This window comes from Lemur catta, chromosome 2, assembly GCF_020740605.2.
Source record: "Lemur catta isolate mLemCat1 chromosome 2, mLemCat1.pri, whole genome shotgun sequence".
NCBI lineage: Eukaryota > Metazoa > Chordata > Mammalia > Primates > Lemuridae > Lemur > Lemur catta.
In genome coordinates, this window is record NC_059129.1 from 35,958,708 (window position 1) to 35,979,715 (window position 21,008).

Consider the following 21,008-nt stretch of genomic DNA (forward strand, 5'->3'; position numbering starts at 1 on the left):
GTATGCTTGCAAAGGTGGGCACTCTGTGCAGAGATGCCACCTGGTGGCATTGATAGCCCCTGGTGGTTTTGAGGGGGCAGTGGGAGGACGCCCATGACCGCACCTACACATTGCTCACACGTAGCGCAGGCTCAGGAAAGGCACGTCCCTCCCTTCTCCTGAGATTTTTTTGAGACAGAGTGTCGCTCTGTTGCCCGGGCTAGAGTGAGTGCCGTGGCGTCAGCCTAGCTCACAGCAACCTCAAACTCCTGGGCTCAAGCAATCCTCCTGCCTCTCAGCCTCCCGAGTAGTAGCTGGGACTACAGGCATGCGCCACCATGCCCGGCTAATTTTTTCTATATATATTTTTAGTTGTCCAGATAATTTATTTCTAGTTTTTTTTTAGTAGAGATGGGGTCTCGCTCAGGCTGATCTCAAACTCCTGACCTCGAGCGATCCACCCGCCTCAGCCTCCCAGAGTGCTGGGATTACAGGTGTGAGCCACCGCGCCCGGCCTCTCCTGAGTTCTTAAACTCTCTCCTCATCTTGCTTCCAATGCCCGCCCCCTCCGCTCCCCTCCACGTCTCTCCAGGGCTCAGCCTGTTGCTACTGTCCTTGCTCCTGGTTCAAGCTGGTGTCTGGGGATTCCCAAGGCCCCCTCTGAGCCTGCAGGAGCTGCGAAGGGAGTTCACGGTCAGCTTGCACCTCGCCAGGAAGCTGCTCTCCGAGGTTCGGGGCCAGGCCCACCGCTTTGTGAGTCTCCCTAATGTGGCTCTGGGGGTGGAGTGGGCAGAGCCCCAGTCCCCTCTGGGCCCCACTAACAGGCCTTGCCCCACAGGCTCAATCTCACCTGCCGGGAGTGAACCTGGACCTTCTGCCCCTGGGAGAGCAGCTCCCCAACGTCTCTCTGACCTTCCACGCCTGGCGCCGCCTCTCTGTGAGTGAGACCCGGGCGGGGGGCGGGGGGTGAGAAGCTGCCAGCCTAGGGCTGGGGCATGCGGACATGAAGTTGGGGATTGGGCTGAAGATGGGTTTGGGTAGTGTCTAGGTGAGGTAGAATATATCTCTGGATATAAAGATGGAGCTGGAGTGAGGAAGTGGGGTTAGGAAAAGGGTAAGGGCGAAGTCCAGCATGGGAAAGGGACGAGGTGGAGGATGGATTAGAGATATGATGGAAAGATGGGGCAAATGATGGAGATGAGATTAGGAATGGGAATGAGGGTGGAAATGGGACGAAGTGAGCAGGAGGTAGGACAGGACGGTGGAGAAGAGGATGGGATGGGGCCCGGATGGGGAGTGCTGTGGGGTGGCAGTGGGTAGCTAGAGAAGAGTGGGCATGGGGCTGCAAGGGAGGCTGGAAGAGGAAGTGGGTAGAGGTTGAGGACAGTGGAGATGGGGAGGGTGAGAGCACAGGAGGGGATGGGGATGGCAATGGGGCAGAGGGTGAGAAGAGGGATGGGATGGAGGGAGGTGGGCGTATGGAATGGGAATGAGAACCAGATAGGCAGGGGTTTGGGTTTAACGTGGGTTATCCTTGGCCCATGGGCCCTTCCTGACTTTTTCCCTCCCCTTCAATAGAGACCAGAACGACTCTGCTTCCTCTCCACAACACTTCGGCCCTTCCATGCCCTGCTTGGGGCGCTGGGGAGCCAGGGAGACTGGACCAGCTCTGAGAGGATGCGGCTGTGGGCCATGCGGCTGGACCTCCGGGACCTGCAGTGGCATCTCCGCTTCCAGGTAGTGTGCCCACTCCCTCCTCCACTCCCAGGGACCAGAACACAAAATCAAGTCTCACTGGCTACTTTTTTTAAACACTCCACTTCCCACAGGTTGGGAAGTCTGGAGGGAGATGTTTCAGATACTCTGAGTGTGCATGTGAGTTGAGTGTGTGTGATGTGAGTGTGTGGCAGTGTGTCTGAGTGTGAGTGTGCATGTGTGTACAGCTGCACCAGGCCCTGGAGCCCTGGAGCTGCCTCATAATCTCTGATCTTTGTCTTCTCCTGGGGATTGGTTTTTGTTTTGTTTTGTTTTTAGAAACAGGATCTTGCTCTGTCACCCAGGCTGGAGTGCAGTGGCATGATCATAGCTCATTGTAGCTTCCAACTGCTGGGCTCAAATGATGCTCCCCACCTGAGCCTCCTGAGTAGCTGGGACTATAGGCACATGCCTCCATGCCCAGCTAACTTTTTTCTTATTTTTTGTAGAGACGGGGTTTCACTATGTTGCCCAGGCTGGTCTTGAACTCCTGGGCTCAAGCAATCCTCCCACCTTTGCCTCCCACTATGCCGGGATGACAGGTGTGAACCACCGTGCCCGGCCTGGGGGTTGGTCGTAAGTGAGAGAACAGCTCTGAAGCACCCAGGACCACCTCCGGCATCAGCAGAGTTGCTTCCCTTCTCCCTGACTCTCTGACATCACCCAGATCCTCCTGAACCTTTCAAAGGGAAATAGGAATTTTCCCCTTAATAAAAGGAGAATAGAAAATGCAACCAGTATGGAAACTTAGCCATGTCACCCCCTGCCCATTTCTGATCCTGCAACAATCCTTAATAGCAGAGAGATATTTCCTGAACCCCAACCCCCAGGGCATTCCTGGGAGAGTGACCCAGCTCTGTGAGCATCATCTTGCTCCGTGACTTTCATTTTCTTGAACCGAAAAATCAGGTAGGGCACATGAGATGATGACATCATAGAAGATATGAAGTAGGGGCTGTCTAGGGAAGTCATGACCTCATGGTCTGATGTCCCTGTGAGCTGTTGGGCACATATAAGAAACAAAGATTCGGTCAGGCTCTCAGCCAGGCTGCTCTCTGACCCATGGGCCTCTCCTCACAGGTGCTGGCTGCAGGATTCAACCTCCCCGAGGAGGAGGAGGAGAAGGAGGAGGGGAAGGGGCTTCTCCCAGGAGCTCCTGGCAGCCCCCTGCAGGTGCTGGCCCAGGTCTCCTGGCCGCGGCTGCTGTACACCTACCAGCTGCTGCACTCCCTGGAGCTTGTCTTATCTCGGGCCGTGCGGGACTTGCTGCTGCTGTCCAAGGCCGGAAACCCAGCCAAGGCCTTGGGGTTCCCAACACCTGGCCCTCAGCCCTGACGGGGTGACTTCTTAGCCTCCTACCCCTCACCCTTTAGGACTTGACCAACAGGACAGCTCCAGCTCATATGCCTCAGACAAGGCAGGCCTCTACCAGCCCCCAGCCCCAGGCCCTACCCAATAACTTAAAGCCCCTCCAGTCCTTGCCAGCTATTTATTTCTTGGATATTTATTTATTGTTTAGGGAGATGATGGTTTATTTATTGTTTCAGGGCCTGGCCACCAAGCTGGGTACCTAATAAAACACTCTCACCCTCTCCCCGCCTCAGCTTTTTTTCAGGGTATGGCCGTCTGACACCCCAAGGGTGGGATGGCCTGGAATGGAGCTAGCAGCCTCTGGCCACCCTGGACCCCTCTGTGATCCTACGTTTTTGGGGCCGTGATCCATCCTCCCCTGCTCTGGCCTTTCGGCTGGGCAGTTGCCATAGGAACCAGCAGAGCTCCCAGGCTGAGCTACTATTTTGGAAGCTCAAGGCAGCCCTCTGGATCCCAGCAGTGCTTGTGAGGTCCTCCTAACCCCCTGCCTCTGGGCTGGCGTCACACCCAGAGGTTTGTTGCTCCCGCACAGCTCTGAGGGGCTTGGGTGGGAGGTGGGCTGGCGAGATGGGCCAGGGAGGGGAGGCTGTGGGCAGAATGGTGTCTGTCCCCTCTCGGTCCTCTGTTGGGCCTCTGGACAGCTGAGATAGGCTGGGGAGGTAACCAGGGCAGGGATGCTGAGAAGTGGTTCCAGTGGGGCAGGTGGCCCAGCAGCCTGCACTGGAGAATCAGATTCCTTAAGTTCAAGGTCTTCACAAATGTCTGGTTTTGTCCACTCCATGAAAGACACACTATGAAACTGAGGCTCAGAGGGTGGAAAGGATGTGTCCAGGTTGGCAGAAGGAGTGAGGGGTGAGCAGGGTCCAATTGAGCCTCTGCCCCTCACTCAGGGCTGGTTCCCATGGCGTCAAGTCTCAGTTACTGGGGCTTTGGCTGGCCCAGGCGGGCTTGCAGTTCCTGCATCATGCCGAGGTGTGCAAGGCCAAACCTGCAGGTGGATGACAGGAGCCAGTCCCTAGATGCCCACAGCCTCCTCCTCCATCCCAGCCCAGTCACCCTGTGCCTACCCGTGTCCCAGGGGCCTTCTCCTGGCTGGCACCGGGGTCCCTTCAGGCCTCAGAGGCCTTGGCTCTGGGGGTTCCTCCAGCTGAAGTAGACTCTGTTCTGGAGCTGACAGCCCCTCCGCGGGCTGGGGGCTGGGGGGCTCCTCCTGCTGCTCAGAGGCAGGGGTCCTACAGAAAGAGGGCCGGGAGCGGCGCTGGGAGGAGCTTCGTGAGAGGAGTACCCGGCTCCTCGGAACAGAGACATCCAGGGGAGACCCAGGAAGCAGAGCCTGCAGGGAAGGAGGCACAGAGGATTACGGGGCTGGCTTTGAGATTCTGCCCTGCCTTGCCCTGGACCCTGCCCACTGGAGCCCTCACCTCACTCCAGCTGCTGTGAGCATCCCCTCCAGCATTGCCTGTGGCCTCTGCGGTCTCAGCGTCCCCAAGGGGCCCAGGCGCAGCCTCTGCAGGGTCCTGTTTTACTGGCTTCTCCTGGCCCTTGATGTGCTCCAGGCCTTCTGGGTCCATCTCCTCAGCCTCTGTCTGGCCCCCAGTCACCTGGATCTCCTCCTCAAGGGTGTCCTCATCAAGGGGCCCTCGCGCCTCTCCCTCGGGGTGGCAGTCCCCATGCTGCCCCTCACTGTCCTCCCTCTGCTCTCCTGCTTGCCACTCCCCAGCCTCTTTTTCCAAAACTATCTGCTTTCCCAGGAGCCCGTGAACCTCCACTGTGCCTCTGGTCCCCTCTGTCCTCACTGCCTGGGAGCTCAAGTTCAAGTGATCCAGCCCACAGCTTCCTTCTGCCTCTGCAGATGCCCCAGCCTCTGCCTGCCCTACCCCATGTTCTCCCTCCCCGGCCTCTAAAGCCTCTGCTAAGCCACCTCTGCCAACCACCTCTTCCTCTGCTGAGCCCTCCAAGCCAAACTCCTGCCCACCTCCGCTCTGAGTCACTGCAGCCGCCTCTCTCCCTTCTGAGTCCCAGCTCCTCCCAGACTCCCCCTCCCAAGCGGCCCCTGCCCCAGCAGCCCTTATGTCCAGATCTGCCTTATCCTCCACCATCTCTGCAGCGAAAGCACTGGTCTGTGTGTTCTCCCTGTCCCGGAGGCCCAGAGCTGCCCCCTCCAGCCTCCAGCCTCTCCTGGATGTTCTGTCTGGCTCTTGTGGCCTTGTGGCCTCTACCTCCCCAAGCTTGGTTTCTCTGGCATCTGACTCTCCCAGTGACCAGCCTGTCCCTGCTCCTGCTCTGGGGCTGCTATTCAGCTCCTGAGTCTCTGCTACAGAAGAGACCTCTGTTTCACACCCCTTTTCCTTTGCTTTCTTTCCCTCCCCACCTGCCTCCAGGACCTCTGGTAGTTCAGAGGCTTGGCTTCCTCTGGCCTCTGCCTCCAGGGCCTGGACTCCTGAGGCCTCCTCTTCCCCATCTTTGGCCTCTCCCTCCCCCACTTCCCCCTCCTCCTCCCCTTCTTCCACCTCCCTGTCCTCTTCGGCATCTGCTTCTTCCTCCTGGGTATCTCCTCTCTCCTCGTCCCTTCTCCTCTGGTTTTCCCAGGCTTCTGGGAAAGCCTGTGAGACCTCAGGCTCTACACACTCCAGGTGCCCAGGATAGTCCTCCAGGCTCCTTTCTGTCTCCTCTTTGCTCAGGGCTGGAACTCTCCAGAGCTCTTCCTTACCGCCCTGTCCTTCCTCAGGTTGCTTTGTTGGGGTCTGGGTGCCTCCCATCTGCTTGGATTCCTGGCCTTCGGTGACCTTGTGTTGGAGGCCACCCTGCTCCACCTTGGGTGCTTCTGGACTCATCTGGGCCTCCTCACTCCTCTGCCCTGTGAAGTCCTCTTCAGCCCTGGCCTCTGTGGTTGCCTCCAAGTCAACATCACCTCTGGCTTCTTTGTCTGGGGACAGCTCAGCCTCTGTGGCCCAGCACCTCCCTTTCTCCTCCTGGGCCTCCTCTGCCTGTACCACATCTTCCAGACTGGCCTGCTCAGCCTCTTTCCCACGCTGATCTGCCCGGCCCTCCAAGCCCTCCCCTGCCACCTTCTCCCACTCCTGGCCCCCCGCAGCCTCCCTCCCTGCTGTCTGGCCCTCAGCTGCCTCTTCCACTGCCTCAGGGCCCAGGGCCTGGGCCTGTTTGGGGAAAAGACTCAGCTCAGCCTCTTTCTTCTCACTCACCTCCTCCTCCTGGGCTCCCTTGGAGCCCTCCTCTAGGACCCAGACTCTCCCAGTAGCCTCTGGGATCCTTTCTCCCGGGACTGGCCCGTATACTGTCTCCCTGACTCCTGGGAGGTAAGCCTCCTCCCTGGCCCAGGTCATCCCAGCCTCCTCTCTGCCCAAGGTTGCCCAGTCCTCAGATTCCTCCCCTGGGCTCTGTATCCCCTGCGCACTTGTGCTTTGGCAGCCCTTCACCTTTATTGCCACCTCTTCTTCCCTCCCAACCTCTCTCGCCCCAGGCCTCTTAGGTTCCCCTGCACTTGCCTCCTTGACCACCTGCTCTGTCTCCCTGCTGTCCCCTGCCACCTTTTGCCCATCAGCAGCAGCCTTCCCCTCAGGCTGCCTGTGCCAGGTCCACTCTGACTCCACCCCTCTTGCCATCCCTGGCTCTCTTGCTCTGACCTCTTCCTCCTCCTCCTGTTCCCAGGTTCTCAGCGTCTCCCCTCTGTTCACTTCCTGCTCCTCAGGCTCCTGCTTTTCCTGGGCTTGGCTGCTCCTGTCTCGTCGAGCCCCAGACCTTGCCTCAGACTTCTTTCCAGACTCCACGGAGACACTTGGCTCCTGGCACCTGGCAACCTTGGCTGCCTCCCAGACCCCTGTGTCCTGCCTGTCTGTTTGGGACCCATGGGGGCTGCTGTCTCCCCAGCCCCAGGCTTGTTCTGCAGCTGAGCTTCCCCCTTGGCATCTTCCGGCTTCTCCAGGCCCTCCAAGCCTTCCATCCCCCTTGCTTTGGCCACCTCTAAGGCCCTCCAGGGCCTCCTGTGCTTCCTCCTCCACAGTCTTCCCTGGCCTTTCTACAGCCATCACCCCCAGTTCCTCGGCTGCCTGTGCCTCCCTCTCTACAGTGGGGACTGCATCTCCTATGAGGTAGGAGACAAAGGTGCTGAAGGAATCCTAGAAGAAAGGGGGTGGGGGAGGCATTAAGGGAAGGCCCAGCCCTTGCCCTGGGGGCCCTGGGGCCAGAGGAGCCAGGACAAGCAAGAGGGCTTCTGGGATCTGGGAGGAGAAGGAGAGCAGGATCTGCAGAGAAAGTAAGAGAGGGCCTAGATTGGGGGCATGTGGATGTGTTTGTGGAGGTAGACAGATTGAAATCCAGAAAAGATTGGGCTAGGGGGCTGTCTGATCCCGAGAAAGGAATCTTGAGCTGAGGAGAAATTCAAAGAGAGGAGGGAAGGTGAGGCCCAGGGGAGAGGGCCCAGGCAAGGCCCCAGGGATCAGGGTGAAGGTCTCTGGCATCTCTTTGTCCCTCTCACCAGTGCCCCCCTCAAGGCCTGATGCAGCCCAGGGAGGTATAGCCGGAGGAAGTCCATCCTGTCTGTCTCTGTCTGTGTGTCCAGAAAGCTGACAATGACCGCCCCCACCTACAAGCCAGTCCTCCCCGGGACCCAAGACACTTCCTCTTCCTCTGTTTCCCCTGACGCATACCCACCCCAGGCCCTGCCCACTGCCCCAATGCCCACTGCAGCCTCCACTCCTGGCTGGGCAATGGGTGGGCATCACACAGGGGACTCAGGTGCACATTTGGAATTAAAGGACAAGGGGGAAGCCAGAAAGGAAAAAGTGGGAGCAGGAGGCCTCAGAATTGGTAATGGGGGAGGGGGCATGTGGCAACTGCAGCTCAAGTGACTCAGGTCTTATATTCATACCTCAGCCATTTCCGTCTCCCCCAAGCCACAGCCACTCTGTGAGAGGAAGCTGGGGTTTGTGGTTCCTGTTTTGCCTGGGGACAAGCAGTAGGAGTGAGGAGAGGGCTGGTAGGAGCTTTGTCTTCTCATTTCAGTGTCATTAAAGCTTCCCCAAGGGGACAAACGGGCTGGGTTGGTGGCTGCAATGCCCCACCCCTCATGTGTGGTTAATCTTGCAAAAGAGAACTTGGCTAAACTTTGTATTGTGGTTGTTTGTGTCTACCACCCACCCTCCTGTGAGTTCCTTGAGGGCAGAGGCTGTGTATGAAATGCTGCTGAATTTCTAGAGCCCTTCGTGATAGTAGGACCCCATTTTTTCATTGTTTGAGTGACCTGGGAAGCACACTAGAGAGGTATATTTTAAACAACAGTCTGAAGGCTTGGTGGTGAGAAAGAGCTAGTAGAGGTGGGCACAGCCTGTTGAAGTCCACAGCAGACGTTAGCAGGGAAAGTACGCCATGAAGAGAATTCAGGATGCTGCTTTACCACCTAGAGGAAGGTAAGGGTATAACTCCTTATTTGGGACTATGTGATGTGACCTTGATCTAGATTTCTTCCCCATCCCCTCTCCCCAGCCCCAGCTTAATTTCAAATTAGGGCAATTGAATCAGAATCTTAGGCCTTAGAATCATCTGGTCTAAGCACCCTTGATGGAGGCAGGAATCCTGCAGCAGCCTGCCCAGTGGTTCCCTGCCTGTGGTGCTCTATTTCTTATTGCCAAAGGGGTCTCTAAGGTCACCTTTAGATGTCAGTAACTTTACTTTGTTTTTTGGTACCTCGGTTTTCCCATCTGTAAAACCAGGAATTGGACTACTTCCGTGATATTTTTTGGCTCCAGCGTAATTGGCGAAAGGGGATCTTTTAACGTCTTGGATACCACCCATAGATAATTCATGAAATTCCTTCAGGTGAGTGTTATCTTTATTTTAGATTTCTAAAACAATTTGTAAAGGCAACAGGTAGGAGAAAGAATAACCTACAGCTGGCGTCTTTGTTCCCAGCCGGAAACAGTCAGTCCTGTTTGAAAAAAATATTCAGCCAGGTGGCCATATTTGTTTCTGGTAAGTGAGTGCTGAGGGAAAGGATCTGAAGCCGCCCGCAGCCATGACTAGTCCTGGCAGGATTCCGTCACCGCCTTGGGCGCAGCTAATGTGACGTCACGTTGCTAACTTGCTGATCCCACCGCTCCAGTTTAAAGCCAAGGGTTCCAGGGTTCTCCCGGCCTCTCCCTTTCTCACGCCCCAAAGCTGAGAGGGCCTAAAGTTAAGAGGGAGGTAGGACGCGGAAGTAGGGAGGACCTCCGAGCACGTGATGGGGGGACCCGCGGATGCTGTCACGTGACCCAACAACCTGCCAGTGCCCGGTGTGGAATGCTTTGGGGCTCTTAAAGGTACAGGTCGCAGCACCCGCTGCTCTAGATGGGTGGGGGGGCAGAGGCCGACGGGTGGGGCGTGGGAGGGCGTGGGAGGCTCGCGATGGGGCCTGGGGCTCGCCTCACGGATCGCGGGGCGCGAGCGCAGCAGACAAGCCGAGCTGGGACCGGGAATGGGGCGTTGAGCCTTCTCACCTGTCGCAGACCCTCATCTACCCCGTCGAAGCCGACTCTGAAGAACACTCTGTGACGTTGGACCCTTGGGGCACCTGAACTTGATGCCATGGGAGGACGTGCAGGCTCGTGGCGGAGCCTTTCGGATTCTGAGGGTGAGTGTCACGCCATGCTCACGGGAGTGAGCACGTCTGATTCGTCGCCCACCTGACGGCTGAGAGCTGGCTTGGCCCGGGAAGACACCCAGGGGCCGTCGTGCCCCTGAGAGTGGGGTGGGGGGTCATGCTATCCTCTCGCCCCCCAGGGGAGGAGACCGCCTCGGATCCCCAGCCCCCTTTGTTAGACCATCAGGGCGCCCATTGGAAGAACGCAGTGGGCTTCTGGTGAGTGGCCTGGAGTTCAGCAAAAATAACGATGGGGTGGGAAGAGGGAAGTGACGGGAGGGAAAGGGGAAGAAAGAGTTGAGCTGCACGAAGGAGCTGAATCTGTAGGTACTTACTGCGTCAACAGGTTTGCCCTGAGGTGGCGCATAAATTTTCCAAACTTAGCTCCTCTTCTTACCACCTTCAGGCTTTAGCCAGATCCTCATATCATGTGTAGGATTATTTACTTCGCGTTTTTCCTCCAATCAATTCAGCTTTAAAAATTTTTAATGCACATGTTTTTAAAAAGAAAACTTTAAATCACTACTCCAAAGGGAAAACCAATATTTTCTTAATGCATGTTTAAATAAATGCATCACTACTAGAATGTTTTAAAAAAGTCATCCATCTACCTTCTAGAATTATTCAAATACTGAGCCTTGGGGAATACTTCTAGCATTAACCTAAACATTAAGGACTTGGGTGGCAGTTTGGGTTGGAAGTGGCTTCCCATGTTCTTTGGAAGAGTCACTTAACCTCTCTGAGCCTCAGTTTCCTCAACAGTAAAATGTGAGGGAAGAGTACTGTAGTACCACTTCATTGGCTTGGGGAAAGGTCACTTATGAAATCGCTGGCACTGGGCCCAGTTTTCTTCCCATCACTGAGTGTAGCTCTGAAAGATGAGAGTAAGTGAATAAGATCCTTTGCATGGATCATAAAGGGCTTTGGTATGGACTTGTTTTGATCCCTACAGCACTCTGTGAGGTAATCAGGAGAGAAATTTGTATCCCCATTTTACATGAGTAGACAGAGGTCACAAAATCCAGAAGTGGCAGACTCAGGACTTGAACAAAGTCCTCTGGGTTTCAGCCCCAGGATTTTTTTTACTGTACCACAGTCCATCAGTGGGTGAGAAATGCCCCCAGGAACTGAATCCTAGTAGGAGATCAGAGGAGACAGTGATCAAGGATAGCCTCCTGGTAGAGGTCTCCGAGGTTGGAACTGAACCCAAGTTTGTGATCCTAAAGCCTTTATCTCTGACCCCAACACTGAATGAAGGTAGGATCTGGTGACAGAGGAAAAAAAAGAGGGAGCTGATTTGAGGGCACAGATAAGGGGGAGATTTGGCACAAAGACTGTGATAGATTAAAGGCCTGAAAGAAGTTGCTCATTCCAGGCTGCTAGGTCTTTGCAACAACTTCTCTTATGTGGTGATGCTGAGTGCTGCCCATGACATCCTCAGCCATGAGAGGGTACCTGGGAACCAGAGCCACGTAAGTGACCCCCTCTCTACCACCACCACCATGGTTAAGCCCTGTGTGAAGATGACAGACTCCCCCTGGGTTAGAGGCCCCCTTGAAAAACTCATGGAATAGAGTGCCTAGGGGGTGGGACAAGGGGGCTCAAGTTCCCAGTCTCCCAGACCCTCAAAGCAGGAAGGGCCTTTAGGGGATGAATGGGTGCCGGGTTTGTAAGCTCAAGTGTTGGCTGGGTGAGACCAGAAACTGGCAGGGTTTCTTAACCTGGGCCCTATTGACATTTTGGGCTGGATGAGCCTTTGTTGTGGGGCTTCCCTGTGCATTGTAGGATGTTTAGCAGCATTCTTGGCTTCTATCTGCTAGATGCCAGTAGCACACCCCACGGCTGCCAGTTGTGACAATGAAGAATGTCTCCATATGTTGACAAATGTTCCCTGGGGAGGTAAAAGTGCCCTTGGTTGAGAATCACTTGTCCATGGTGAGCTGGAAGGTGCATGCCCTTCCAGGTTCAACAGTGAATTTGGTCCTGGATCAGATTTTCTAGAAACCCAAATTTTTATATGAAAGCTCTTAAATGTGTTACCCAAATAAAGTCTGTTTCCAGGACTATTTTGGCTTGTGGGCCATTAGTTTGTGACTTCTATGGAAATACCCCTCCACTGTGCAGGTAGAGAAGGCCAGTGCTGATCTAACGCCATCCTTCAAGTTAAGGCAGAGCTGGGACAGGAGGTGGGCTCTGTTTGTCCACCCTTCTGCCTCCCTGGGTGAAAGACTTTCTCCTCTCTCACCAGGTGGACCCAGGCCCAACGCCCATCCCTCTCAATAGCTCCTCTCGATTTGACTGCAACTCCGTCTCCACTGCTGTGCGTACTCATCTGTCCTCTCCCAGCCCAGGCCCTCTGGGTCTGTAGACCCCACCCCCTGACCTCTCAGTACCCAACTGGGACCATCATGATGAAAATAATTGAGACCACCATTTACTGAGCCCTTTCTATGTGTAGCATATATTAGCTCATTTAATCCACACAGCAGCCCTGTGAGCTAGGGAGCTAGGCACTGTAATCATCCCCATTTTTCAGATGAGGAAACTGAAGCTCAGAGACTATAAATGCCTTGACACACAGCTAAGGAGCAGCAGAGCTGAGAGTTGAACTCAGATCTGCCTGACTCCAGACCCCGTGTTTGTAGAAGGCCTAACTGGCCGACTCCGGCCTTTCCTTGGCCACTTGGTGGGGAAGGTTGTCCCTGGGAAGGTCTGGGCTCTCACTCTGTTCTGCTGTCCAGGCGGTGCTCCTGGCAGACATCCTCCCCACCTTTGGCATAAAGTTGCTGGCTCCTCTTGGCCTTCACATGCTGCCCTACAGGTCTGGGTGTGGGTGGCGGGAGGAAGGGCAGGTGCGGGCTGGGAGTGGGGAGGCTGGGAGGGCGAAGGAGGTGGCAAAAGAGGAGGAGGTGGGAGGGCTGGGGGCTGAGAGTGGAGGCTGACCCTCCCCTTCCTATCCCTCCTCGCCCTCAGCCCTCGGGTTCTCATCAGTGGGCTTTGTGCTGCTGGGAGCTTCATCCTGGTTGCCTTTTCTCATTCAGTGGGGACCAGCTTGTGTGGTGAGTGTGTGGTTTTGTGTCGGGTGGGGGGCCCAGGGGAACACAGTGTTTGTGGGGTGTGGTCTCCCCAGCTTCCCAGAGGAAAGGGCTTATTTTTGTAAGCCTCAGGAGCCTGCTAGGGCTGTCACAGTAGGAGATCAGAGGTGAGGGCAATTTGGAGGGGCAGGTGGTGGAGGAGATGGGAGGAAATGGATGGATTGGATGGAGACTGAGGTGAGCAGAGTCACCCAGATGTTGAGGACAAGTTCTTGCTCCTGGTCTGTTAACTGGGTGGATGGAGGTACTGGTCTCTGTGAGGGGACACGGGGAGGAGGGCATTCGCTCTGCTTCAGATCTGGAACCCAGCATGTCCAAGGATCTGTTTTTAGCTCCTTTGGGCTGATACAGAGGAAGCCATGGTCAAATACCGTAGGGGACGCGGGCTGTCAAGGAAAGGCTAGGTATGGCCACCCGTGTGCTTATCCTTCTCCCAGGTGTAGTCTTGGCTAGCATCTCCTCGGGCCTGGGGGAGGTCACCTTCCTCTCTCTCACTGCCTTCTATCCCAGGTAAGCAGCTGGGGCTGGGACTTGGGGGGAGAGGCTGTCCTGCTGCTGGCTTGGGTCTTCCCAAACGTTCCTGTGTTCTCCTTCTCAGGGCTGTGATCTCCTGGTGGTCCTCAGGTACTGGGGGCGCAGGGCTGCTGGGGGCATTGTCTTACCTTGGCCTCACCCAGGCAGGCCTCTCCCCCCAGCACACCCTGCTGTCCATGCTGGGTATTCCTGTCGTGCTGCTGGCCAGGTGAGCTGTCTGAGCTGGGAGGAAGAGGGATTGAAGGAGAGAGAACTTGATCATGATCTCAGTCTTCAAATCCCTACCACCTCGCTATGAGGGGATGTGGATTCTGGTCTCTGGTAGCCCTAGATTTGAGTCCCGGAGGTGCCACTTGTTAGCTGTGTGGTGTTGGACAAGTTACCTCACCTCTCTGACCCTCGGTTTCCCCATATCTCAAATAGTGGTAGTTCTCCTTGCTTTCCCGTGAGGTGATGAGTATGACGCATTCAGCACAGTGTGGTTCCCGAGATGATTTGAAATGGGACATGGGTGGACTTATTTTGTTAGTTCTTGTATGTATTTTCCTGTATATGAGGAAACAATTTGAACTAGCCAGTCAAACATGGGCATTCACAGATTGTTGCTTAGGACAAGGCCAGGTAGAAAAAGCAAGTCAATTCAAAAAAAATATTAAGTACAAAATAGTATGTACAGGAGGAATGTGGATATGGCAAATCACATGAAGCCAGAACATAAGTGACTAAAATTTGGGCAGTTCTGGCCTAGCACAGAGTGAACATATAATTTATGGTAGCTGGAGTGATCATTAGAGTTAAGACCATGAGAAGACAGAACCGAGTCTCCTGGTGTGAGCCAGCAGTCGGAACAAGGGCCCTGGGGAGGGCGGCCTGACGGGTCGGCAGGGGCCTTTCCAGCCCGCCAGCGGCCCTTTGACCCTGTTTTCATCCTACTCCAGCTACTTCTTGCTGCTCACGTCTCCCGAGCCCCAGGACCCTGGAGGGGAAGCGGAGGCAGAGACAGCAGCTCGGCAGCCCCTAATAGGCACTGAGGCCCCAGAGTCGAAGCCAGGTAGGAGACACAGACCCTCAGAGACGTCTCTTTCTCTCTTGGGGTTTTAGTCTTTTCCTCTCTACAGTGGACATAGTCAAGAAGGGAAGAGGGTGGGTGTCCTGGTTACAGGAAAAGCAGTGACATATTCAAAAAATACTCACTGAGCACTTACTATGTGCCAGGCATTCTGGTCACTGGAGGAGTAGCAAGTGCCAAGGCCCTATGCTGGGAATGAGCCTGGATGCTCTAGAAACAGAGAAGGGCCAGTGAGGCTGGGCAGAGTGGGCAGGTGGACGTCTGTTGAGCTGTGTAAGAGCTGTAAAGAGGTCTCACCTGGTTAACTCTTTTTTTTAAATTGTGGTAAAACATGGACATAATATAAAGTTTACCATTTTTAAGTGTAGAATCTGGTGGCAATTAAGTCCGTTCCCACTCTTGTGTTGGCTGGTTAATCTGGCATACCAGCGCCCCTTTGCTGAGCCTTTCAGTGTGAAAACTTCATCCACCCTTTTCTTCCTGTTCCCCTGCAGGGTGCAGCTCAGGCCTGTCCGTTCAGGAAAGGTGGACGGTGTTTAAGGTTTGGATGGTGGCTGTGGTGTGTCCCCAATGGGTGGTGCCCACGTCCTGGCCTGCCACTTGTATCCTCTGACTCTTCTAGAGCCTGCTGCAGTACATCCTCCCCCTGGTCCTGGTGTACTTTGCCGAGTATTTCATCAACCAGGGACTTGTGAGTGAGGGGTGCAGGGAGGGCCGTGGAGGGAGCAATCGGGGTTGGGGCCCACATGTCCACGTCCTGGTTCATCTCCCATGTCTGGTCTTTGCTGCAGTTCGAGCTCCTCTTTTTCCGGAACACATCCCTGAGTCACGCTCAGCAGTACCGCTGGTAGGAGGAGTGGAGCGGGGGGGCTGGGAGGGCCCCTTGATGGTGTAGTGGGGCTGGGGCTGGGAGGGGCTGCTGTGCCCAGTAGGCACCTGGGGGTGTGGGGGAGTGTGCAGGTGCCCAGAGAAGCTTCCTTCTCCTCCCTCCCGCCACCTCAGGTACCAGATGCTGTACCAGGCCGGCGTCTTTGCCTCCCGTTCTTCTCTCCACTGCTGTCGCATCCACTATACCTGGGCTCTGGCCATGCTGCAGGTACTGAGCCCCTGCCCCTCACCCCCTCCCACCTTGGCTCCCAGCTTCCCAGGGCCTGCTGCTTCCCTCCGTCAATGGGAAGTAGTCATTGTACACTCTCATTTATAAGCACGGGGAACCAAAGGCCAACAGGGCTCCATGTAAAATGCATAGCCTCAGGAGCCAGGCAAACCGGGGTGCAAATTTTAGCTTCTGTGCTCAGCAGCTGTGTGATTTAGGGCACATCTCTGGACCTCTGTGAGCCTCATCTATAAATCATGTGTGACCAACATCCATTTCTCAGGTTACTGTAAGAAATAGAGATGAGAAGAAAAATGAACAAGATTTTGTGTTATGTTTCAATCAGAAGCATTGTTTAATGATTATTTGCATGTACCTCGTGCAGAGTGACAGGCTTTCAAATAATGTTTCTAACTGTAAGAAAATGCCCAGTTCTTTTTTTCTGGATGGTTAATTATAATAGAATCAGTGACATTCTAGTCAGTGGATTCATTATCTCATAGCTGGTGAGGAAATTCAACTACCCATGGCAAACGGTCCACAGCACAAACACCCTTTCTTAGACCAAAGGGAGTTTCACATAACCAGCATTCATCATTTCAAGGTTACAAGTCCACAGCCCCTGAAGGTAACTGTTAAACCTTCAACTATAACAGGAAAATCCGTTGCCCTTAAAACTTAAGAACTCAATTCTATGATAACAGGATACAGAATAAGTATAGACTACACTTTAATTGTTATGGCAAAAGCATGTAAATATTCTCTGCCCTTCTTGCTTACTTATCTAAGCAGTACTGCCAGCCCAGGGCTGGTACCAACAAAGTCCCAACTTCTTGTGTCACTCTGTAACTCAGGGTTCTTCTATATGCTGCTGAAATATGCAGTTTATGGTTTTAGGTGTAATTCTTTTTTTCTTTTGAGACAGAGTCTTGCTCAGTCACCCTGGGTAGAGTGCTGTGGTGTCAGCATAGCTCACAGCAACCTCAAACTCCCGGGGGCAAGTGATCCTCCTGTCTTATCCTCTCAAGTAGCTGGGACTAGAGGCACTCACCACCATACCCTGCTAATTTTTAGTTGCCTGTCTAATTTTTTCTATTTTTAGTAGAGACAAGGTCTCACTGTTGCTTAGGCTGGTCTTAAACTCCTGACCTCCAGTGATCCTCCAGTCTCAGCCTCCCAGAGTGCCAGGATTACAGACGTGAGCACCTGTGCCCGACCAAGCCGTAATTTTTTATTTAAATTATGAGTACATAAGAGTTGTGTATATTTATAGGGTACGTGTGATGTTTTGATACAGTTATACAATGTGAATTGATCAAATCAGCATAATTGGGGTATCACTGCATGAAGCATTTATTGTTTGTGTTAGGAACATTCCAGTTCTACTCTTTTAGTTATTTTAAGGTAACCATAACTTATTGTTGACTATAGTCTTAGCTGTAATTTTAACCAAGGCTGTTTTGTACAGTTAGGGCTTATATCGTTTACTTCCATTACAGAAAACACCTAGCCTAATGCTGCAGATGAAAGTGTTTGGAGTGTTTCACTGGTTACATTAGTGTTACCAGGACGTGTTCTTTTTAAGGCACATTTCTGAGCCTACGTCAGACACACTGAATTAGGACCTCTAGGGCTGTGGTCCCCAAGCCCGGCACCGCAGCCCAGTACTGGCCCGCGGCCTGTTAGAAATCATGCCGCGTATCACTGCCTGAACTCTGCACCACCTCCCGGCCACCCACGACACCACGACACCCCACCCCCTACCCTTGGTCCGTGGAAAAATTGTCTTCCATGAAACTGGTCCTCGGTGCCAAAAAGGTTGAGGACCACTGCTCCAGGGGGAAGTCTCCATGGTGCATTTGTAACAAGATCCCAGGTGATTGTTATGTACATAAGGAGTGAACTGCCAGGAGGTGGTTGTTTAATGATTACTTGAACGTTCCTCATGCAGAGCTTTCAAATAATGTTTCTAACTGTAAGAAAATGCACAATTCTTTTATTCTGGATGGTGGGACCCCCTGGAGGGACTGGGACACAGAGAGGAACCTTCCCCCTTCTGGTGGGAGGCCAAAGATGCTTCCTAAAAGAGATGGGAATATCTAAACCAGGGTTTCTGAACCTCAGCACTCTTGACATTTGGGGTCTGATATTCTTTGTTGTGGGGGGGCTGTCCTGTGCATTGTAGGGTGTTTAGCACTATCCCTGATCTCTACCCACTAGATGTCAGTAGCACCCCCTCCACCCCCCATGTTGTGACAACCAAGAATGCCTCTAGATGTTGCTATATATCCCTTGGGCAGCAAAACTGTCCCTGTTTGAGAACCACTGGTCTCACTATGGTAAAATGGGGGTGGGCTGGGCATTCTGTTCAAGGAGCCCTTGGGAGGAAGAAATAAGATCCCAGGAGTGGGAATGACCCTGATCCAAGTTGAGCTGTGAACAGTGACTGGGAGATCCCAAGGGAGGGAAGGTGGGACACATGGGGGGGTGGGGTAGGAGTGATGGGAGCAAAGGTGTGGAGGGGGAGGAGGCTGGTGAAGTGCAGGGTGCTGAGGATGGGGTGGGGGAAGGCCACCCAGATCCCAGGGTGTGGCAGGCTGGGCTGGGTGTTGGGGTTCTCCAGGCCTGCCCGCCCTCTCCTCCACCAGTATCTCCTAGGCTCAGCCCTCCCGTCTGCCTCTGCCCACAGTGCCTCAACCTGGCCATCCTCCTGGCGGACACGTGGTTCAGCTTTCTGCCGAGCATCTACCTTGTTTTCCTGATCATTCTATATGAGGGGCTCCTGGGGGGTGCGGCCTATGTGAACACCTTCCACAACATTGCCCTGGAGGTCAGCACCCGCCAGGCGAGGGCTGTGGATGATCTCTCTGGGGAGGTCCAGGGCAGGGAGCTCTAGGACTGAAGACTCACCCCTGTTCTCTGCCCTCCCAGACCAGTAATGAGCACCGGGAATTTGCCATGGCAGCCGCCTGCATCTCTGACACCTTGGGGATCTCCCTGTCGGGGCTCCTGGCCTTGCCTCTGCATGACTTCCTCTGCCATCTTTCCTGACACTCAGGCTCCTCGGGATGCAAGACATGCTGACCTGTGGGCAGGTCAGACACCCAGGCCTACCCATAGCCCATGCATGAGCTCTGGCCCTGGCTTTACATGTGGGCCGGGGGTGGGGCAGTGCTAAGGCCTTATAACAGGGAGCAGGGGCAGCCCTTGTCTCCCATTCCCAAGCTGGTCTCGGGGAGTTTCTTGGCATCATGCCCTATGAATAAATGCCTATCTTATCAGTTGACTTTTTGTGCCATTTTTCTTTCTGAAAAAAAATTAATTTTCTTGTATTATAAAAATAATAGAAGCCTGCTTTGGAATATATACATATAGGAGAGGGTGGCCGGTGACTTGCTTTTGCGTGCGCCTGTCTCTCCGGAGCCCTGGCAAGGAGCATGCCCAGCGTGAGGCCTGGGCGTGAGGCCCCTGTGTGGTGGAGAAAAAGTCTGTGGTGGTCTGGGGGTCCGGAAGCCCAGGGGACAGTTTTCTGCCGTGGGCGGGCTGTCCCACGCCCGGTGTAGCGGATGTCCCGGTGGGGGGGCGGGGTAGACCCAGCAGCACTTAAGTATCCTGGCGTCCGGCCGGGTGTGGGCCCAGGGCTGCGATGCTCTACTGCCGCGTGGCGGTGCTGCAGCGGCGCCAGGCCCGGGGTGGGCGCCAGGCTGGGCCTGTAGGGCATAGGGTCCCCCCTTCCGTCTCCAGGCAGGCCGATTAGCCGGACAAAGAAGAGGCAAAAGCCTAGGGCATCCGGTATTCCCAGGCAGTATTCCCAGGCGGTCTCCCATCCAAGTACTAAGCAGGCCCGACCCTGCCTAGGTTCTGAGATAAGACGAGATCGGGCGTGTTCAGGGTGGTGTGGCCCTGGACGACGGTGGCCGTCCCTGGCCGCCCAAGAGGCCGACCTGCTCCGTGTAACTCCCTGCTCAGTCCCGCCCGCTGCTCCGCGCCAGCGCTAACTCCTGGCCTCGCCTTCTCTGCCCGAGGGCCGTGGGCCGCAGGAACAGGGGGCAGCGGGGCGGGCGGCCTAGGACACGATGCGCCCCCACGCCGCCCAGCGCACCCTGCCCCAACCGACAGGCGGCGCGGCGCTGTCCGGCTGCCTGGCGGGGCGCCAGAGGCCTCGGTCATGCCGGGAGCCGGCCTCCCAGTCCCTCCCCGCAGACCTGCACGCTAGGTCCCTCCCCACGCCGACCGACTTCCCGTCAGCCGAGCAGACCGGCCACGCTCAGGACGTGTCCACAGGACCCCGGCGCCTCGGCCTGCCCCGCCCGCCGGACCCCATCTGGCCCCACCCCGCAACGGCTCCGCCGCTGCCGCCTCCGCCCTCCCGCCGAAGGCCCCGTGCCCCGCCCCCCACGCGCGCCGCAGGTCCCGCCCCCACCGCGAGGACCCCGCCCCCGCGCTCCCCGCGCTCTCCGCTGGCTCCGCGGCCCCAGTCCCTCGCCCGGGCACATCCCTAGAACAGCTGTCCGCCTCTGCGGAAGGGGGAGACTGACGACGGCGTGCCGGCTCGGGAGCACAGACACACACCCCCACCCGAACACACGGACGCGCAACCGTCACACACCCCAACGAGCACAGCCACGGGCACGCGCTCAGGGACAGACTTCCAGACTCGGGGTCAGACAGCCAGAGCCAGAGAGCGAGCCAGAGAGGGCCCTCTGGCCCCCCAGGAGAGGGCGCGGAGTGGAGGGGGTTTGGGCGCAGGGCCAGGACAAGGAGGCAGGGCCGTGAGGCTGGCCCCTTCACTCGGATGTCCCCAAAACGTGCAGCCGCCTCTCTGGGGAGGCATGTTCTCCCTCCATTCCGGCGCAGCAGCAGCCGCGGGCCCCAGAGAGGGCTCTCCTGTTACTTGGTCGGGTGGGGGTTGGGATGGATTGGCATGGGTAGCCAAGGGTTGGGAGGACTGCGTGTAGGTGGGTTTGGGTGCCTGTCCTCCGTGCGTTCCTTGGTTTCCTGTTGCCTGTCCTCTCTGCCCGGGTGGCCGGCGACTTGCCCTGCGCGGTGCGCCAGTGTGTCTCTCGGGAGCCCCGGCGGCGGCGAGGAGCCCGCCCGGCGTGAGGCCCGGGCCCGAGGCCCGGGTGTGCGGCGGAGAGGAAGTCCACGGTGGGCTGGGGGTCCGGGGGCCCAGGGCACGGTTTGCCGCCGTGGGCTGTCCCGCGCCGGGTGCAGGGGATGTCCCGGAGTGCGGGGCGGGGCCGGAGAAGAGACCCAGCGGCACTTAGGGATCCCGCCGCCCGGCCCGGCCCCGTGTGGGGCCCAGGGCTGGGGCTCGGCTGCCGGCCGAACGGAAGGGCTGGGACGCTCTGCTGCTGCCGCCGCCGCCGCCGCCTGGCGGTGCTGCTGCAGCGGGGGAGAGGGGAGGAAGGCCCGGGCGGGGGCAGCGGGCCGCGCCGGGGGGCCGGGGGCCGAGCGCGAAAGGGGGGGCGG

The 21,008-nt window shown here is 56.1% G+C and overlaps 3 protein-coding genes across 3 annotated transcripts; 2 read left to right on the top strand and 1 right to left on the bottom strand.

The window, feature by feature from the left end:
- Positions 1-441: 441 nt before the first annotated feature.
- IL27 (interleukin 27) lies at positions 442-3,472 on the top strand. The gene is made up of 4 exons (XM_045543455.1): positions 442-732; positions 818-916; positions 1,558-1,716; positions 2,815-3,472. Exons 1-4 carry the CDS (start codon positions 535-537, stop codon positions 3,067-3,069), a joined length of 711 nt encoding a protein of 236 aa, XP_045399411.1. The 5' UTR covers positions 442-534; the 3' UTR covers positions 3,070-3,472.
- Positions 3,217-7,719, bottom strand: APOBR (apolipoprotein B receptor). The gene is made up of 5 exons (XM_045543458.1): positions 7,601-7,719; positions 5,634-7,241; positions 4,527-5,579; positions 4,173-4,438; positions 3,217-4,093 (listed from the first exon to the last, which is right to left on the bottom strand). Exons 1-5 carry the CDS (start codon positions 7,655-7,657, stop codon positions 4,024-4,026), a joined length of 3,054 nt encoding a protein of 1,017 aa, XP_045399414.1. The 5' UTR covers positions 7,658-7,719; the 3' UTR covers positions 3,217-4,023.
- CLN3 (CLN3 lysosomal/endosomal transmembrane protein, battenin) lies at positions 6,613-18,822 on the top strand. The gene is made up of 19 exons (XM_045543441.1): positions 6,613-7,214; positions 7,604-8,531; positions 8,835-8,940; positions 9,034-9,422; positions 9,609-9,733; positions 9,883-9,961; positions 11,118-11,214; positions 11,991-12,062; positions 12,484-12,563; positions 12,716-12,801; positions 13,275-13,347; positions 13,436-13,579; positions 14,310-14,422; positions 14,935-14,981; positions 15,063-15,131; positions 15,232-15,287; positions 15,443-15,536; positions 18,226-18,366; positions 18,468-18,822. Exons 5-19 carry the CDS (start codon positions 9,688-9,690, stop codon positions 18,585-18,587), a joined length of 1,317 nt encoding a protein of 438 aa, XP_045399397.1. The 5' UTR covers positions 6,613-7,214; positions 7,604-8,531; positions 8,835-8,940; positions 9,034-9,422; positions 9,609-9,687; the 3' UTR covers positions 18,588-18,822.
- Positions 18,823-21,008: the final 2,186 nt, after the last annotated feature.

Coding starts and splice junctions, on each gene's coding strand:
- IL27 (XM_045543455.1), top strand. CDS start 535: ATGCCCGCCCCCTCCGCTCCCCTCCACGTCTCTCCAGGGCTCAGCCTG. Junction 733..817: donor GGGGCCAGGCCCACCGCTTT/GTGAGTCTCCCT, acceptor CTTGCCCCACAG/GCTCAATCTCACCTGCCGGG. Junction 1,717..2,814: donor AGTGGCATCTCCGCTTCCAG/GTAGTGTGCCCA, acceptor CTCTCCTCACAG/GTGCTGGCTGCAGGATTCAA.
- APOBR (XM_045543458.1), bottom strand. CDS start 7,657: ATGGACTTCCTCCGGCTATACCTCCCTGGGCTGCATCAGGCCTTGAGG. Junction 7,242..7,600: donor AGGCCTTGAGGGGGGCACTG/GTGAGAGGGACA, acceptor CCTTTCTTCTAG/GATTCCTTCAGCACCTTTGT. Junction 4,439..4,526: donor CTCACAGCAGCTGGAGTGAG/GTGAGGGCTCCA, acceptor CCTTCCCTGCAG/GCTCTGCTTCCTGGGTCTCC.
- CLN3 (XM_045543441.1), top strand. CDS start 9,688: ATGGGAGGACGTGCAGGCTCGTGGCGGAGCCTTTCGGATTCTGAGG. Junction 14,423..14,934: donor GGCCCCAGAGTCGAAGCCAG/GTAGGAGACACA, acceptor GTTCCCCTGCAG/GGTGCAGCTCAGGCCTGTCC. Junction 15,537..18,225: donor GGGCTCTGGCCATGCTGCAG/GTACTGAGCCCC, acceptor CTCTGCCCACAG/TGCCTCAACCTGGCCATCCT.